Source organism: Harpia harpyja, chromosome 5 (genome assembly GCF_026419915.1).
Source record: "Harpia harpyja isolate bHarHar1 chromosome 5, bHarHar1 primary haplotype, whole genome shotgun sequence".
In the NCBI taxonomy this organism is placed as follows: domain Eukaryota; kingdom Metazoa; phylum Chordata; class Aves; order Accipitriformes; family Accipitridae; genus Harpia; species Harpia harpyja.
Window position 1 is genome coordinate 70343781 of NC_068944.1, and position 19908 is coordinate 70363688.

Consider the following 19908-nt stretch of genomic DNA (forward strand, 5'->3'; position numbering starts at 1 on the left):
ATATAATTAAAAAGAGCAGCTGTTCTAGAGCAATAATAGTGAAGTAGGAACCAGACATGTTATACAGTTGAAAACGAGATAGCCCAGTACATGGAAAAGCACTTTGAAATGAGAAATTATGAAGTTCAACAGAAGGACCAGAACAGCCTTACAAAGCCAAGGTAAGTCTAAGTAAGGTCGAAATGTGCAGCAAGAGTTGCACTCACTCAGCCCATTCTTGAGAGAAATCAAGGGTATGTCTGCATGGCATTTTGCTGTTCAGAGTGACTGGGGGGGGCTCAGAGAACGTGGAGAGTGCTGTGCTGAGACTGAACTAATACAGCTACACGCATATACACATACATGCACTCAAACCCAGACAAGCTCTGACCTGCGCCCATGGCTCAGGATGCAAGCAGCACAAATTTTTGTAGACATGCCTCAAAAGCACATTGCGATGAACTGCTGCTGTGAGGAAACAACTGGGGGGGCAGATTGCATCGGAACCGTCGCAAAGGCTGAAATTCCAGTTTTTTTCATATAGGTCAATTTACATCAGAGTAAAGGGGATGTAAAACCTTCTGTGCTGATGTATTTTTGCACTTGTATGAGATGTTTCACAAGGCATAGGTCAGCAGAGAATCCAGCCCAAAGAAAAACTCATGTAGAGCCAACTATTGCTTTTATTTATTTTCTGTAAAAAAGGGGGAAGGGGAGAAATTTGACCCTAATCAAATAAGGCAATGGTCAAGAAAATTCACAGGATTTTTTACTCTGATTTCCTTGTTCTAAATACAAGCTAGTGGTCTCTTCTGCTCCAGTTACCCCTGCTAGCTGCTCACTTGCCTTTATTCTTCGGGGAAAAGGCTTTCTTACTGACCAGCTATGCTATGCAAAGACATAGCTTCTGGGTGTTATTGTATGCAAATAGGCCAACTATGCTTTTATTTTGCCAGCACAGCTATACGTTTTCCTCATTTATCAGAGGATTCTTACCTTGCCTGAAGATATTTTATTCTGGAAAGCATATCAAGATGCCCTGCTGAGTATTGCTCTATCACATCCTTTACATCATAAGGCCTCAAAGTCTCCTTGAATTTTTTTTTATAGAGACGAAACTGTAGTATTCTGCAAAACAAACAGAAAAATTATTAACTTCTTACATTAATTCCATAATGATAATTTGCAGGTTTATCTTGATATTTGATATTATCTTGATAATTGATAAATACTTTGTATGTTTGGAAATTGAGCATGTTATTTCAAAACAAGGCAATAAAACATAAGCAGAGAATCTCTAATATCATACCACATTTGTAAATATATAATAGTTGGCTTTTCATAATTAATAGACTAAACCAAATTATACACACAAAATGTCTTTTTTCAGCACTATCGTAACTAGAAATGGTTCAAAGCTACAAAATCATATGTGGAATTTGATTTTGAACAACACAAGTCACAGGAGATTTTGAAGCTGTGAAGCTGAAGCTGCTTTTTTATGCTTCAGCCTATTATAAAGCTAATTTATAGTATACATAACGCTGAATCATTTTCAGCTTGGTTTTCATTTTGCACCTGGGAAAGTTTCAGATAGGAATGTTAATTAGATAGAAATGTGGAATTTAAGAACACAGCAGCAGTTCAAGTTCTGGAAAAAAGAAAAAGTGTTAGAACTGCCTGAAGTGTCCTCGAAAAAAGAGCAGTATAACATTATTGTTGTTGTAGTAATAATAACAACAATAATAATAATAATTGTTGTTATTATTACTATTATTATAAAATGTCCTAGCAATTAATAACAGAATTAATAAGGACCACCGCTGGCCAGAGCACTTAAAAACTCTTTGGCATTCTTTTTTTTCATTCTTTTCTGTTTATACATTAATTTACACTGTTATATCTTGGTAGAGTAAACAAATAGACAAGAAACATATGTAAAGAATGAAAGGCATTTTATTTCTTTGATCTGTCTTAGGCTTGGGGTCTGAGGTTTGCTTTCTCAGTAGAATGTCCATGTTCTTATTGGTCTGAATTGGGGAATTGCTGTCATCTGTTAGGATTCTGACCTGTTTTTTATTCAAGGTTGGTGGGGGTTTTTTTACCTTTTTAAAATCTGTATAAACTTTGCTAAATGAAAGATAATTCTATTATGACATTGTAGGGGGTTTTGACTCTTTAACACTGTTGCTTACAAATCTTTCAAGATTTCAAAATTATACCTACACCCATTTTAGCCAAACTATATATGATAACAGAAAAACTATACTTAAAAAAGCATAAATTAAAAATAGGAATCACACTGCTGGCAATTTCAATTTAAAATCTCCTTGATCATGACCCTGAAAACCCATTAAGTGGTTTTGTCTGAAAGGATTACTTCCCATTAGCATTCAGGGTCTGGGTAAGCTACACAAGAAAAAAAAAGGAAAAAAAAAAAAAAAAAAAGCTTGGCTCATGATTGAGTTTAAAGGGAAATTGCATGAATCAATTAGATTTGGACAGGATGTGGGAAAGGAAGTTTTGCAAAAGTAATGATAGCATGTCCCATGGAGATGGGGCTGGAAAGCAGGACAGATGTGTAGTCTGTGTTTGAAAGCAAGCAGGTGTCAGGGATGAAGAAACTTCCAGCGGGAGGGAAGCAGTCATGAGCAAAGCCTGTGGGACATGGATTTCAGCAGGCTTGAGAAAACTTGGAATTTTTAATGACTGGTCCTCCAGCACCCAATTGGAAAAGAACCAGGAGAATACGTATTATGGTTATATACATATAAGTATATGGTTATATACTTATAACCATCTTCCTTGGAGCTTTTTTAAGAAGATAATTTTGGGGCACTCCAGACTTTCAGTATTTCACCTGGAAGGTAGTAACTCCCTGGCCCAAAACTAACAACTTCTGGAATAAAAAGCAATCGCAATGAAAGCAGAGTATTTTCCTATGGGGGCATTTTTCAAGGGAAGAGAGTAAAAAATACTAAGTCGAGGAGTAACAGAGCATCAGTGAATTAATTCTATGTGCTTGATATGCTAAACACATTATCAAGCCTTACCAGCAGTTTTCTAACCCTAGGGAATATCTCCTGTGATATGAAAATAGAGTTGACACATGTCAAGCTGAAGACTGCTAAAATGGAGACCTCAGCATCTATTAAAAGATGACAGCTGAAAAGTATATTGCACACTCATGCAATTGTGAATAAAGAAGAGTTGAGTCAGCTCAGAGTTTATTGTTAAGCAGAAATTCCAGTTTTACATGAACACTACAGTCACTAAATTGAGCAAGATACTGTATTTATAGCATATTTTAATGAGGAACTGTATACAATATTATTTTATAATAAATATATTTATGGAGTATCTTGCAAAAATGGCATGGCCAATGTTGCTGAAAAACATTTTCCTTTCTGCATATTTTCAAAGAGGACTTTAAATAGGGTCTATCTTGTGTTTTTCAGTGTATCTAGAATTACCTAATCTATTGCATTTTAAAAAAGCAATAACAGCAACACTGAATCAACATGTAGCAACTCGGTAATGTGATTTCCTGAAGCATAAGCGTTCAAAGTCAAAGCAAAGCATTGAGGAGCATCAGAGACATTTACCTGACAGCTCGGATGGCTGTCTTGAATGTGGGGATCATATCTTCCATAAGGAAGTCGCTACTGTCGCCTCTCTCTTCTGCCATGGGTTCCCCTGTTCCTGCATCTGCAAAGCAGGTCAAAAAAAAGCTGTGTGAACATCTGACCACACAATACTTAGAGCGAGGTCCGGCTGACTAAAGCACTGCATAAAGTAAGTGTAATTTAGCAGAGGAACATCTCTTGCAGGTTCCTCTTTCTCTGGTCAACCTTGAAAGGGATCTCATAATTCTGCTGGGACAGCTGTAAGACACGTTATTTGAGGGATCTCCTCTCAGATTCCAGCATTTCTGAAACATTGGGAACTTTTTTTCCTTTCCAATGGATTTAGAAGTTCTCACTTTTAGAAGCTTTTACAATGAAAAATATTTGCCAAAATTATTTTACATAAGGCTAAAGCAGGTGTAGAAGCTACAGGCCAAGTTGTCCTCCCACTTGCACTGCTTGGAGCTCATGTACCTTCAGGGAAGAGAATAATCAAGTTCCCAGTGCGGACACCCAGACTACACCCCTGGTAGTATGCCCAGCATGCACTGATGCCAGCTGGCGCAATAAAGGAGAAACTGTTATTTAGAGACCATTTAGATGCTATAGGCAAGAAGAGGAAAATGTGTGCTCAAGGAAGCTGAGAGGAAAAATGCCCTATGATGTTGCACGGACACCCAATGGAAACCTGCTGAGGGGCAGCAGTCTTGGGGAGAGTGGGAGGGAAGCAGCTGTTGATTCTATAAAACAAGGTTTTAAGAGACTGCAATAAGGAGATATTTGAGATGCCCGGACACAGGCTAGTGCAGGGTCGGATGCAGTCTAGGAGGGAGCTACCTTAGCAGAGCATCCCTGCTGATAAACCCAGCCATGATGGCACATGCCTTTTTGGCAATATAGATTCACTGCCCAGTGTGCCCTCTTTTTCCAGGACAAATAGGTTGATTCCACCACTGGCTTTATCCCTTATCAGTTGCTGGTTTTATGGAGGGCCATTGTCTTATTTCAAGCACTGTGTTGCCTGGACTCCAGCATTCATTTCCTGGGGCTTCCCCAAATGTGCCGTGTAAAACCAGGGACCAGCCATGCTTGGCCCAGAAAGTCACAAACCTTCAACAGAAGATGCAGAGGAACAAAGTGAAATGGGGAGAATAGGGAATGGATAGAAAGAAATCAACACAGACGGGCTACCTTCTGAGCTTTGCCAAAAAGCGTACGCTTTCATTCGGAATGCAGTGCGAAAACGCTCCTTATTATTCAAGACAATATTCTTAGGCTCTTTTGAAGGACTTTCTTCAATGGCATCTACATTCAGAGGGGTAAATAGCTTTCCTTTAGTATTGGTACCACGAACCCGATCCAAGAGACCCAGCTTTTGGCTACAAAATAAGCAAAAGTAATCATTTTCCTCCTTTGTACACTTTTAATTGTTTTCATGATGCTTTAAGTATATAATGGGGTAAATAAATGTTTTGTACACAAGGACACTGCTGGGGCTACCATAATACATCAATGTCTTTGTAAGCAACAGTTAAGCTCCACAGATAATTAACTGCTTTTTATGAGCATTTTTTTGTATCAATGTTGAAAATGTTACCAGAGGGTCTTGCTATCTTCTCCATGTAATGCATCACAGTGCATCAACTCCCGTAGCACGTCTGAAGCATTAGATTTATTATTAAGAGAAACACCACTACTTAGGCAGTTACATTTTCTAATTATAAGGATGCTTGGCCTTCCCTCTTCAGTGCTTTCTTTAACTACTGGGTCTGTGGCAGGCTATTAAATGAATAACTCATGCGCATAGCCAGGAGTAAAAGAAAGTCAGATGTGCTGTGAACCAAACAAGTTATCACCAAAACACTGGAAAGGTATTGCCAAGCAATTACTAGGTGCATGGTAGGGCAGGCTATGCAGTTCTCTCCACCATTCACTTTCAGTCATCTCTCACTATACTAGAAATTGAGGTGACCTATACGAATTGCAGTGAAGTGACATCCTTTGTTCCTCTGATGATTCCTTGCACTGTCCTCTTACAGATTTACTGACCGAAGACATTTGTCCTTCAGTGACATTGCATCTACCTGCTGTCTTACTAGCATGAGTAACCCTTCTGACAGCCTGATGACTGTAACAGTCTTAAAAGCAATTACTAATACCACTGAAAAGAACAACGCAAAAGGAATTTGCTAGTGAGTATATCAGCTTATATATGCTCCGAAAACTTTGTAGCTGATAGATGGTATAAATATTTGATTTGCCTGTTCACTTTGCTGCTTAGTATTTGTTAATTGCACATTTGTTAAAAAAAATGTGGGGCTAAGCCATGGGAAGAAAGCCTGCCTGTTAACTCATTCCTGGATGTTGCAGTGTGGGACAGCTCTGGGGAAAGGTGAATTGTGCACACATGGTCAAGAGATCTGTGCAGGACACCAGGTCAAGCAGGTTGAGTGGGGGTAGAGAAGAAGCCACCACAGCTGGCAGGTTTCTGGGAGCCACAAATGGGAGCAGACCTGAAGGACAAACAGCAGTGGTGACCAGAAGAAAGAGATTTCATAGGTATGCAGAGAAGTATCTGTGTAGTATGCTCAGCTGAAGCCACTAAACTTGCTGGCAGGAGAGGCAAGCGTGGGGAGGGTCCACCATGCAAGGACGTAGTGGACAAAGATGGAGACTTGTGTGCAGACTTTGCAAGTGAAAGGTCTCACTCACAGAACTACTTATCCTCTGTTTAAGGAGTTATCTTGGTCAGATGGATTATTTGTATGTCCTACGATCTCTGGTGTCACTGGTGCACCTCTTTGAAAGAAGGATCTGTTTCTATCTCAGAGCTCTGCCTGTTGCAGTAACCCACCACAATGAAAGTTCTTAGGACATTCCTTTTAAAATGATAAAGGCAAGATTTAAAGACACATATGATGACATCGCAGCTTTCATAAGAGTGCTGACTCTAGTAGGAATACTGCAATAATACAGCATAAAAAATCACTACGTGACCTGAGCATTGAACATCATCACAGCTGTTGCAGGTTTTTGTGGTGTTTTTTTTTTTTTTTGATCGGTTGGTTGGTTTTCCAATATGAATTACTGGGGCCCTCACCTCTACTGTTTGTTTCTGATTAATATATCTTTGACCCAGGAGGTAATGAAATATGGGCTACCCTGTCACAAAATATGGAAGCACTAAACCTTTGCGTAGGATGTCTGTTCAGGCCTTCTGAATTGTCTTGTTGACAACATGACAATACTTGTGAATGCAATTTCTGCAGCCTAGTAAATTCAGACACTTGCCATGTCATTGCATGTATGAAGTGTGTATGTGTGTGCAAGTATGGAAGTAGCAACTAAGAAGGACTTGTGTGAGTATGGAGACACACAACTAGTCCTGATATATCAGCATTGCCAGGACTCAAGTCAATGATGTGAGAAGATAAAAGCATGTATCTGAGTGAAGAATTAGAACAGTCTAAGTGTATGGTACTAATATTACTGAGACTTTGCCCTAATGTCATTTCCTGAGGAATTCATGGCATGGCAGGGAAGATATATAAAGTGAAGACAAATGTACAGAGCAAAAATCAGCAATTACTTTCTTTGTAGAAAAATATGAGATGTTACTTGTTGACATCTGTGGCAAATTAGCCACCACAGAATATGTAGGGCAGTCTCATGTTCAGTCTTAAGAACTTATTTAAAAAATGGTTTCCATAGTGCTTGCTTTTTGGTTGGAATCTTGATCTGATTGATCCACCAAAGTACTCTAAAGGCTGAACTGATGGTGAGTGAAGAGTCACAACAAGTGATTTGTGTTCTACTAAGATAGGGAAAATCCTGTGATCTCTTTTCTGCATCACTTTCATGTCTCTGTTTCAGAGGCCAGGTTTGAGAGCAGTAGTGCTTTATAAGACAGATGTCTTAACTCCGTGGCATTTCTGTGAAATTTGGATTCTTCAAGCACTTAGCTACCATATATAGGAAAAAATATATACAGAAGATGACAGCTAATGAGCAAGTTTTGAAAGGATATGAAAAATAAAGGTGAGGAAGTAAAATTCAACTGAATGGCTGGGGGGGGGTGGTGGAAGAGGGGGGGCAAGTAGGAAAAATAAATTCTCCTGTCTCATTAGTAAAAAAATAAAAGTTTGAAGGAGGAATTAATTTCCAGAAGGACTGTCAAGAAGAGGCTGGAATCATGGCACATCACTGAAAAGGATTTTAGTGCAAAGAAATGCACCAAAAATCTAGCTGACTGATAACAAAGAGTCAGCTAGGCAATATAAACTGATGGGCATGAAGATGTTAGAGAGAGTGAGCTTGTGATGTCTGCAGTGTGAGGAAAAAAAGACAGCAATTAAGCATGCTTGGCATGGTGGTAGTCTTTGTAGACTGAAGGAGAATGTGAAGTAAGCTACAAGAAGGAAGAAACTGAAGCAGTTTTAGGATGAGTAGATCTATTCAGTGATAATGAAATGAAGACATTTTGCCCTAGGCCTGAAAAAATTGTACGTACAACAGGCTTGTGGAGATCAGATTTTCCTCATGGGGGGTCACCAATGATAGATGAATCTCAGATGAAAGGGGAGGCTGTAGTCCACCTATTCTTCAGGATTTCAAGATTGAATGTCTTGGTTCAAGAGCTTCTGGAGAGACCTTCCAGGATGAGAAGGAAGCTCCTAGAAGGATGAAATCTAGCAGTGAAACTCAGATAATTTCAGACGATGAGGCAATTTCCTCAAAGGCAAGAAGTGGTCACATACTACGCATTGGCTTTGAGTAAAGTATTAAATGTCACAAGATTTGTTTTAGTAACACTACAGAGAAGTTCTCAAGAGAAGAATGTGTTTAAGACCGAGAACCTGAAAGACGAAGAAACAAAAAACTAGGTGAGACAGAAGATTTCTATTGTTTATAAAAAGTGGTTTAATATTATATTAGAAGAATATAATTGTCATTACATGTGGCCTCTGACTCTATCTCCAGAAACTTGCTTAGTCCTTCAAAATACATGTCCAGATCTCTCAAAGTTTGCCCCTTAAAACTCCTGTAATAACTGCCTTCCTTACCAAAAGACAAGGAGGATTAAAGTGCATTGCAAGGATCTGTAGGGATCAGACCAGCAGGAAAAGGGTCAGTGGATGATGCAAAGTATCCAAAACATTAATCTTGCAGATTGTTTTTTTCAGTATAGGACAGAAATATAGGCAGTATATGAAGCTATACAAGAATAGGAGTGACCAAGATTTGATATCCTCCTCATAGATCAAAACAGATCAAAATATTCCTCTGCAGTCAGCACACAAAGCCACTTATTTGTAGTGATATTTTCCACTGCATATGTAGGCACACTCATTTGTGGGTTGGTTTTTTTGTTGTTTGGGGTTTGAGGGGCTTTTTGGTTTTTTTTTGGTTTTGGGGTTTTTGTTTTGGTTTGGGTTTTTTTGGTTTTTGTGGGGTGGGGTTCAAGGTAGATAATATGAACCAAAAGCATTCCCAAATTCTCTTTCTAGGGAGTTTCTCAACTATCCCCATTGATAAGCATCAGTTTAGGAGCAAACCGTTGTCCCAAGACTGTTGCTTGAGCATCTTAGGTTTAGGAGCTAGAAGTCATCTTATCTGTCATAAGCTGGTTAAAAAGTTAAATGTCCTGTCTAAGGTTAATCTTTAGACCTGTTTCTATAATCAGTGGGAAGTTAGCAACTTATAGAGTGCAGTTCAGCTCCATTTCAGTTTGGGATGACTTTACAGCTGGGGAACCTTGTCTCTTGTTATTGACTACAGAAAGATCTAAATAAGAAGTCATTTAAAAATCAGGTCTCTAGTCTAAGTTAAAGTTACCTGAGCCGAAGCCTTTCTCATTAATTGAATCCTGATGATTAACCCTTAAAGTAACATTCAGATTCATAACAGTATGTTTATGCAACAAATATAGACAATTGTGTTCATATCCAGGCAGCCAGAGCAGTAGAATCATCAGAAAATAATTCATCAGCTTCACATGAAAAAAATACAACAGTATGTTGTATACAAAAGAAAAAAACCAAAACAAAACCCAAGCTTCTTTCCAGATAATGACTAGCTGTCATCAGAAAAAAAAAAAAAATTGACTTTATTCTCATTTCCAAGGGATGAAACCTGGGTCTGCTGGGGTTTTTGTTTTCATTGTGCTTTTTAAAAAGACTTAGGAAACATTGGTTCTCATGACACAATCTCCTTCATTAAAACAGCATGCGCATGGCTCAGTCTCAGAGTATGAAGCATGCGCAGATCACATCATCCTTCATGAGAGTGGCTAGGACAGTGGTTCCCACCCACAGGTTCATGTACTGCTGCTTGTCTTTCAGAATCTTCCTACTGATATTAGCTACTCTTCCTCCCCTTGGGACAGTGGTCCCACTTCATTTGGCTTCCTTACATTCAGTAAAATGTGATTCCCGACTTCCAGCACAGTTCCAGAAACTGGGGGGGATTCAAATACATCCCAATCATGCTGATAAATGTTCAGAGTAGTTTCTCTGACTAACTTGGGATATGTCACCATTGCTTGTCTTGCATGCTATTGCATCCTCTCCCTTGTGGAATAAAAATTTTCCCAAAACCTTTGTCTTTGGAGTCCCATGATGAGAACTCCTTAACTCTGTGGTAGATACAGACCACCATAAAGGGAGAAAGGCAGAAGCAGCGCTGACAGTTTGGCTTGAAAGTTTCCTACCCAAAGAAAAATTCAGCTCTCAGATTCTTGTTCCCCAAGAGCAGTGGGAATTATTTCAGACCATCTGAGAGATGAATTTGGTGGCTGAATATACAAGAGATGGCTGGCTTCTGCAGCAGATGTTTTACCGTTGCTCAGAAGAGAGTGGGAACCACTGAACTAGAAATACTTTTCCAGAAACAGTCATGCAAGGAAATAGTGCAGTTACATCCCATCATGCAAGCCAGATACTCTCCTCTCTGTGCTTTGCCTAGTACTGGAGTTTCATAAACAAATGGTACATGTATGAGAAGAAAAATAATGAATTAATGCTAACAGTGAATCAAACACAGCCCTCTTCCATGTATTTACCGCTTTCACCTAACAAGGACTAATAATAATCAGGAAATTTTTCCATATTTTTTGCAGTTTAGCTAATCACTAGATTTAGTTGATCTCAAGTAACTGGAAGCAAAAGGCAGTCACATTTACTCCAGTATTTTAGTACATTATCAGCTGTATCTATATGGGTGAACTTAGCTTTGGAAAATCAAACATTCTGAATGAGATTTTCAGAAGTATTCTGCTTTGAACTATTCCCAACAGAAATTAGCACAAAAACTAATGTTATGAGGACAGCCATGAATCCTGCAGTGAACATGTTCAACTGATCTCAGAGTCCATGAATTTTCTTAATATAAACCAAAGAGCATTCTGCACTTCCAAGGTTCTTCCGAACTTTGGCTAATCAGCTTTCCCTTTCATCAGGTAACATTCTTTTCTATAGAGAGGACCTCACAAAAATGTTCAGACTCAAAATAATGGACTGCAACTTCTTGACAACTAATGTCTTCATTTAAAAAGCCACTTTGCACCCTGAATCTTGAGGTCTAAATCTGCAAGTTTCTAATGTCTGAGGAGGAAACATCCCTTTTTAGCCAACCAATTTCCACACTCTTTAGTGATGTATGTCCTCATGGGTATTTAAGTGTAGGCGTGACTCTAAATCCAAACTCACCTACCATCCAGATTATTTGGCCAGAAACATGAACACAAGTCCTAACTTGGGTCAACTTTGATGCCCTTCAGAAAGAGAAAGAGCCCTTATGCACAATAAAGGCCTTTGCTTAGCCCCTCTTCTCATCCACACTTTCTAAAGTGATTGGAAATGGGTAAAAATAAGCAATGTCACACAAATCCATGGGGAGAAAAATCCAAGTTCAATTCTTTGTGAAAATAGGATGGATATTTTTCACCAATGGATGCAGCCAGCAATGTAGGTAGAAACCATATGGATGTTGACCCACTCTTTACTTTGCAGTGAACATATCTCCATGTATCAACCACTGGAAAGCAAACTAAACTGCAAAATCAATCTCTTGACTATTATGCAGAGGCCAATCATCCAATGAAAAAATGGAGTGCTTCACTAGCAGCTCACCAAAAGTTGAAGAGCTTAGGCTAGAAAAGCTTAGTTGTGTGTTGATGATTTCATGTTTGTGGAATGAAGTGGGAATGGGAATGATGAGCTAAAGTTGAATGACAGCAAGATGTTTGTGTGGCATAGAATAAAATGCTTGACAATTTAGGCAAAATATTATTATTTCCGATGAAGTGTCTTTAAGATTCCTGAAATGTCACAAATTATTTCTATGTCTCTTTGCAGGAAGATAAAGTTCTTGCCCCACATCTTAGGTCACAGTTCAGCAAGATATTCAAGCATGTCACTAACTTTATTCAGATGATCAAAAGCATCCACTTGTTTTCCATTTGCTGAACCAGAACCTACAAATACACATGCGGAGATGATGTTCCACTGAAGTCAAATGCAAAGTAACTTGCATGAATTTGTGTTGACAGGGTTGGGACTGCATAAGGAACAGTACTTAGCTCTTACAGCGTATTTTTCTTACAGTAAATTTCTAAATGATTTGCAGAGTAGGTTAGTATCATTCCCATTCTATGGAAACAGAGAAAAGCACTTGTTTCTAAGCAGATCGTTGGCAGAGCCAGGATTAGATCCCATGTTTTCTGAACAGCGGAACAATGATCTATCTGCAAGGTCATGCAACTTCCTTTTAATGCTTAAATAAATTTTCAGTCTTATCGCCCCTTACTTTTTATGGTGGTTAGATGAACTACTGTAGTAAAAACAGAAAGTGCAGGCAGAGAATGGCATGCAAGAAATACGAAAAGAGTAAGGCTCAATTGTTACTTGAATGTATATACCTAAGTTTTCTTGTGAGGCTTGATCCAAAGAATGACTCCCTACTAAACATGACATTACTGTAAAGTGAAGAAAAGTTATTAAGATGAGACGTTAATGATTACCCATGAAAAGCTCTATGAAGAAGAATGGGAACAGCCTTTCATTTGTAGTTAATGAAGTGTGCAGATCAGAGTGGCTTTTTTCTCCTTCCTGTTTTGGGCAGATGTATTAAGAAGAAATGCTGGCTGAAATTTTCCACTTTGCAAAGTATGATTTTATTTTCATTATGCTGTTACTACTGGCAATACAAAAATGCACCACATTATATGCATTCTTTCATACTCACATAATAGGAAGGACTAGTACCGATTCTGCCACTTAAAAAAAATCAAACCAACTTTCCAAAGGCAGAGAAATATTATTTATCTTGTAGAGATAATGAAACAGAGATAAATTACTTTTCTGCAATCACATAATAATAGATCTAGGAATGAAAATGCTCTCCTGATGTCTAGTTCTACAGTTGGACAATGCTAATTAGGAGCAAGACCCTAGGAGAAAGTTCAAAATCCTTCGCTAAAGTGCTTGTATATGCAAGTGTCGAAGCTTTGACACTAGTCAAAATCAGTGGAACAGCTGCTAACAACAGCACTGAAAAATCAGGCCCACAATTCATTCTTCAAACATAGACATAAAAAGTTGGTTCAAAATAAACAATATGTCCATCAAGCAAAGGCCCACCTTAAATGTAAGTCGGGCACCCGAATGTTTGCCGAATGATTTGCTGCACTCCAGCAGAAATGAGCATTAATATCTCTTTCTCAGAAATCTTCCTTCTTGGGAGCTGAACAGATGGAAAGGCTTTGCAATACATGCAGAAGAGCAATTGCTATCTGAGATTTCATGGGCTCGTAGATTTAGGCATTGATTAAGGAAGAAAAAGCTAGTGGCACCTCCGGCATGAAGTCACTAAACTCCCCACCAGTGAGCAATGAATAGCACAGCCCCAGTTCCTCCTGGTTTGGGGGACTATACAGGGCATGTAGGGAAAATGCTATTCTTAACAGAGCAGCATCATATGTACCAATTCCCTTCACTGCTTACAGGACTCGGCCTACTGTCTCTTCAAAGGTAGTCCAATGTGCTCTTCGTCATATCTCACATCTTCACGGTTTTAGTTTAAAGGGAGCTTCAATAAAACCTTGGGCTGCTGCCAAACTTTAATTGGCTTTCTACTATCACAAGTCCTTCCCTCCAGCCTTGCCTTGGGATCCAACTTCTGAAATGGACTTTTCCACTCTGTTGTCTCCCCTGTGTTTTTCCCAAATGGTCTAAGAACAAGGAGCCACATCTAGCTGTGACTTTCTCATGATGCCAGGTCCTGCTTCCGAGGAGAGATCCTAGAAGGATCTGTCACAGAGTTCAACTCTACTACTCTGGGTTTCCTAAAGAGCTTTCACATCACTGAAGAGAAACCCTGCCACTTAAAGCACTACCCATCCTCAAATTTTCACACAGCCAGGCCTCCTTTCTAGTTTATTAACTAGTTAAATTTTCTGACTCTTCTGGGAAAGCTTTGGACCAATTCTCCTCTCTCCTTTATCAACCACTGTTCAGACAATGCAGTTTATTACTACAGCTTTCCCATTAAGTACTTAACTGATCCAAGAACCTGGAGACTGAGTGCACTTATGGGCTGTTCTCTCCAGTACGACTGCATTCCCTTAGTGCTCATTTATTTCAATACAGCCTTAAACGCAAACTGCAGTGGAGTACGAGTAATATTTTCTATACTAAATCACTGTAGAAGGAATAGGAATTTTTTTTTTTTTTTTAATTATCTGGTCTGTAAATAAGAGTTTTATGAGAGATGGGAGGTGGGACTGTCAAAACAACCAGATTTTATGGCTCAGTCCCATGTCTACTGAAGTCAGTGGATGCTCCCACAAGTACCATCATTTGTCTGATTACCTGGAGGGTTTCCAATCCCGCTTATTGAATGCTTATTTCCATAAACACATTCCTGCTAACAGGAAGGCTCCAATGCAGTTTTACTGATTATTTTGCTGAAGGTTATTACATATATAACAACATAAAAGCAAGATGGGCCTTGGGATTACAGTTTTAAAGATTTTGAGCTGTGAGTCATACTTTTCCATTTTTAATACAGTGCATCAACATAAAATGACTTCTACTACTGGCCTGAAAGATACAGTAACTCAGAAGCTACTCCATGAACTGTCACTGCAGGTGCAGGAGCTTCTCTAGGGGGGCTGTGACCAACAGCAAACTGCAGCAATCATTCACTTGTCTAATTTTAATCTGCTGCTGCATCTGAGTCAGAACACGTTTTGGCTCAAGGTATGGAGTTACATACTCAAAAGGATTTCAGCTCCTAAGCTCTCTCCTACATATTAAAGGCCAAAATTCAGCTCCTGCTAGCACTGGAAGTGGCTAAAATCTCCAGACATCTACATTAATGCAAGTGAGCTTGCTCATGACTGCTTAGCCTGGGCAGTGTCATGGATGTATAATACTTAAGGTTCATGAGGGCTCACAAATGAGGTAACTCCCATCCAGGCAGTCTTTGAAGAAGAGGAGATTAGCTCATGATGATGGTGGCAGGAGGAGGAAGTCATCTTTTCCCAATAACTCGGCACTACAGCACTTGCCTGTATTGTAAGAAAACTTGCTATAGGTTTTTCTTTTGTGTTAAAGGAGGTTTGATCCCCAAAAATGCATAGCACAGCAAGTGTGAATCTCGGTTTTTTCAGCTTCCTTTATTGAAGCTGTCATGTGTTGCATGAAATGTGTAAAAAACCAAAAAAATAACTTTACATCAGGCCAGGAACTGGAACCCAGGCCTGACTTCTGACTAACAGTTTTCAAATTTTTCTACAATTCTTGCTCTTTTTCTCTCCATTGTAAATGGGGATGCAAATGGAAATAGCTTCAGCACGAGTCTGTGGAACTATTTATCCTTTAATTGCTATTGACTTTCATTGTGGGTGATCCATTGATAGCAGTTTAGCATTAAGTATTTCACATTTTCAACCTAAGATGTTGAATTATTTTATGTGCTTTTGAATCTGCAACTTAGCTGGAGGCGGTTATAAATATATCATTTCCATGTGAGACCTTGCAGGTTGACTGGGAATGACTGCTCTGCTGTAGTCATCAGTGTCTGACCAGTATTAGGATTGATGATTCCTTCGTTCTCTTTGCTTGTAAATTCCCCAAAGTGACTGGGAGCTTTCCCATCTGTTTCAGGAGGGGTGGGACCAAGGCCTCAAACCTAATGGAGCTTTTTTAGTACTGCCAGAGAGATTGACTACCCTGCTGATCCATCTTAGCCATCCATCTTACTATTTATCGTGAAGAAATCTTTGCACATGGTGAATCGACACAGACTTGGTCCCTTACACCACAACATTGCTCTGTGCAGGACCGTTGAGCAATAACATGAAGCAGAACTTTAAATTCACCCCAGAATGATCTGGATGCTAAACCCTGACTCTATGCCATGGATCAGGAGAAATCTAGACCATGATTATTCATAACAAACAATAAAGCTGTTTACAGACAATCAGCAAGCAACACTGCATTTGTACGATTAGCATTTTAGCTGTGTTGTTAAATTGGGAGAAAAGCAAGCAATTAGGAAATGGATTGGTTAATCATTTTTAATGACTACCTGTGGTGTTAGTAGCATGTTTTGGTTAACAGGTCATGAATCCACAAAGAACCATTTAACCTGCATCCTCCAATAACTGTATTAAAACAAGGCTATAATAATGGCAGCTACATACCTGGCAGTACCATCCAATTGCTCTTTCCTTTTATAGAAGAGAGGAAGCATTACAAGAAAGCAAGGAGAGAATAATGACATAATAAATTCAGTAGATTTTTTAAACATAAATTACTAATCTATTGCTAATAGTTTATACCTCTTTTGTTCTGTGACCATAACTGACAGCAGAATAAAAGCCACATTTTCAACCAGCCATAAAGCAAAGAAAGTGATATAGGTTCCTGAAACCAATCTGTGCCGCTTAGACCAGCAATCCAGTCTTTGGTGGGAAGTGAACTCCCTTGCCCTCTCTCCCAGGACCTTATTTGCAAAATACCTATTAAATTTCAGGTCACATTTGAATCACAGAAGAACCTACATACAATGAACAAGCTTGAAGTCACAGTAATGAATCTAGACTCCAGGAGAGCCTGAGAATTATTCTCTGAACAAAATCTGAGGTGAAGAAATGACTTCTATAATGGATAGTGTGGGAATAGATAGACTGAGAAGGGATAGAGAAAAGGAAAGAAATGTACTGAGACTTAATTAAACACTTGTGGTGTTTTTTCTTAGAGATTTCCTTTTTGACGTACGTGAAATCAATCCTAAAGGAATATATTGTGAATAAAACAAAGAAAGATTTAGTATTTGTAATTTGCCTGTTGTGAAGGCAGGAGCTTGAACTGTTTCTTCAAATCAGGTTTGAGCAACAGCTGGAGTTGCAGTATTAGTACAGTGAGCACAACTTACATGTGGAAACCTCTGTTTGAGCTGAGCAGTAGTTTCAGGGCACTTTTTTCAGAATGAGGTATAACAGCAAGTCCAGAATGAAAGTTTAAAGCATAAACTTGGGTAAGTAATGCCCATTATTAGCAGCTGATAGTCTATAGCTAAAAGTCTTGGCTTTCATAGAGACAACATTTTAAAATGTTAAGACCTCAAGGTGAGGAAGGTGCCTGTTTGACAGGCAAAAAAAATGAGGATCAGACAGACTCATATCCATAAACCTATGAGCATCCATTAAGTCTGAATGTCTTTATGGAACACTTTCCACCGAACTCAGAAGTGGTTATTAAAATAAAACCATGACCCCAACTCCCCAGAAAAGTTTTCTTGTGAACCTTCAGTTCATAGTTTCAGTGGAAGACAGTTTTAAACATGCTTTGGCTGTCCTCCACTGAACCATCCCCTTGAGCAATTCGTATTGCCAAAAGAGAAGCATTTAACAAACATTAATTATGTTCACATGCCATGGCCACCTCTGTGAACAACACAATTCTCAGACCAGTTGAATTAAAGAAGGAAAAGTAAGAATTTTCAGCATAGCCCATATCTTAAAATACACAACTGCATCACAGAGGGTGTGAGACATACAGGCACCTCTGAAATCCAGGGCTAAAACTTTATCAGGATCAAAATTACAGAGGGAGAAGTTGAGATTTCCAGGGCAATAAACTCCAGAGCGTTACAAAGGGAAGCTGATGGTGAGGCAGCCTTCTCCTTTATTTAATGCCAACATGAGAGCCACTGATGTAGTTATCCATGTGCCCCGTTACATCCCACCAGGGGAAGGGAGAAGAAATGGATCCAGAAGCCAAAAGCATGTTTTTCATTCTCAGCCAGGAAGTTAACTAGCAACTATCTGTTACCTACAAAAGCCTCACTAATATATATATAAAGTTTATGTTTCCTGCCCTGACTTATACTTCACAGAAAATTATGATGGAGAGGTGGACAATGCACTTACCTGAAAAATGGAAATGATACAATTGATTCATAAAACCTCCAGGTAGCAACTAGATCAATCCTGTTGGGGTTAGTAGCATAGTATCTCCAGGCAGCCTGAAGTACAAAGGAGAGGAAATAATTAGTGTTAGGTAAAGCTATTCCCCAGGCTGACAGCAGCCAGATTGTTTCAAAGAACATAACGATGCACCTGAGTGACTATCTGGAAATTAATTACTAATCAGCCATAATGACTGAGTGTTACTATATGGCAAAATTATTGACACTGGTTTATGATCTGGGAGGACTGTTAAAGGAGACAGGACATGGACAGAACCACCAATAACAAGAAGATATTACATTTGATTAAACTGGTTTTATTCTTCTGTCTGGTATGTCTAAAAGAGCTTCAGGCACTGCTGGACTTGTCCAATATTTCTGGAAGTGCTTAAGCTAGTTTACTATCTAATGTACCATCAGAGGAAATTTTGCTGAGCAATTTTCTATTTCAGCATTCAGCTCCAATGAAAATTCTCTAAGCACATAACTAAACAATACTGTAGCTAAATTAGCTACCTCGTAAGTGGAGATGCTTTAATTTAAAAGGTGAATTCAATTCACAACTCATCCCTGCAGCCTCTTCTGTTTGTTAGTGTTTTTAATGAGAACAGCATAATAAGCCACTCAGCCTGTTTCTCCTGAGGACTGGTCTGATCCTGAGCACCAATGCTTCCATCTGATCTCACAGAAACTTTCTCTGTTCCTCTGTGTAAATGCTGCAGTTTACTTCACTGCCATCAGGGTGCGCTCCACACCTACTAAGAGTAACACTGTCAAATTTGTCAGTCCCCTGACTAGTAATTTTAAGCTTAATTTTCTGAATTCATAACAAAGGCCATAACTGAAGTCCAAGTGAGCTAAGAAGCCTCTTCGCATTGAATCCTCTGATTGTCCAGCGGCGTAACAGGAGATCCAGGGTGTGTTTCAGTTTTTACAAACCACATCCACTGTGTATGTCATTTGCCTTGATTGAAACTGTCAGTTTCTATTGTGTTATTTCTCTTGCTGTTTTCACACCAATAGCAACAGAACTTTGTTTGCACATAAAAGCACTCTCTCAAGAGAAATAACAAAACCTGGATTTTGGAAAGAATATGTTCTTGACAGTTTGTTTTCTGTGATATCGTGGCACTGATGCAGAAGTTGGTTGGTTTCCAGAAGCTAGCAGATGAGACCCTTTCTTCTAAAGACACTGTTCTTCTGAAAGATATTCTGGGAGTTGAAAGATTCCTCAAAAACTCCAAGGACCACTAGATTATCTAGCTTAATGTGAAAAAACTGACTCCTTTACAAACACAGATTCTCACCTCCCACGATGGGAAATTTGGGCAGGGGGGAAGCGGTGGCCCTTGTTAACATGATGCAGCAGTCTTCATACACAACACTTTCAAGGAGAAGATAAGTAGCTGCAAACCTGAATGAGTTCAGCTGCTGGCTTTCTTCTTTTCTCAAAATGTTTTTGACGGTGTTGCTCCTGGACCTTCAGTGCCAGCCCTGAGCCCAAAATGCCCTGAAAGCATAGAGTGATGCAATATTTTAGACATTTCTTACTCAGAAAAAATGGATGAATAATGAGAAGAAACAGATCTATAGATGGAGATGGATATGGCTACATGGGACCTTTGTGCAGTACAGCATGCCTTTCCCACTGCTGTGCTCATGAGACGACGAGTTTGTCATGATCCTCTCAAGGGCCACAGGCCACACCAAATAATTTTAAGGTCCTCAACAGACTTGTTGAATGTCTACTGCCTTTCCAGGCTGGAGGTCTCCAGGTGGTGTATTACTTTCCACTCAGGGTAGAGTGAAACTCTGCTTGTGGGATAAA

At 39.2% G+C, this 19908-nt stretch overlaps 1 protein-coding gene across 3 annotated transcripts in view; it reads right to left on the bottom strand.

Annotated features, from left to right (window-relative positions):
* Window positions 1-19908, bottom strand: part of KCNQ3 (potassium voltage-gated channel subfamily Q member 3) — a 209368-nt gene that overhangs the window by 11349 nt on the left and 178111 nt on the right. For 2 of the 3 annotated variants that reach the window (XR_008235335.1, XM_052788255.1), the window contains exons 7-13: window positions 19495-19590; window positions 18043-18137; window positions 16312-16338; window positions 12523-12579; window positions 4797-4984; window positions 3585-3687; window positions 976-1107 (exon numbers count right to left, since the gene is read on the bottom strand). Coding sequence is in view for 2 of the 3 variants with exons in the window: in XM_052788255.1 (XP_052644215.1) it covers window positions 976-1107; window positions 3585-3687; window positions 4797-4984; window positions 12523-12579; window positions 16312-16338; window positions 18043-18137; window positions 19495-19590 (698 nt within the window). In the remaining variant the exon portion in view is untranslated. The remainder of the gene's footprint in view (window positions 1-975; window positions 1108-3584; window positions 3688-4796; window positions 4985-12522; window positions 12580-16311; window positions 16339-18042; window positions 18138-19494; window positions 19591-19908) is intronic. The other variant, XM_052788256.1, reaches the window with a different exon arrangement.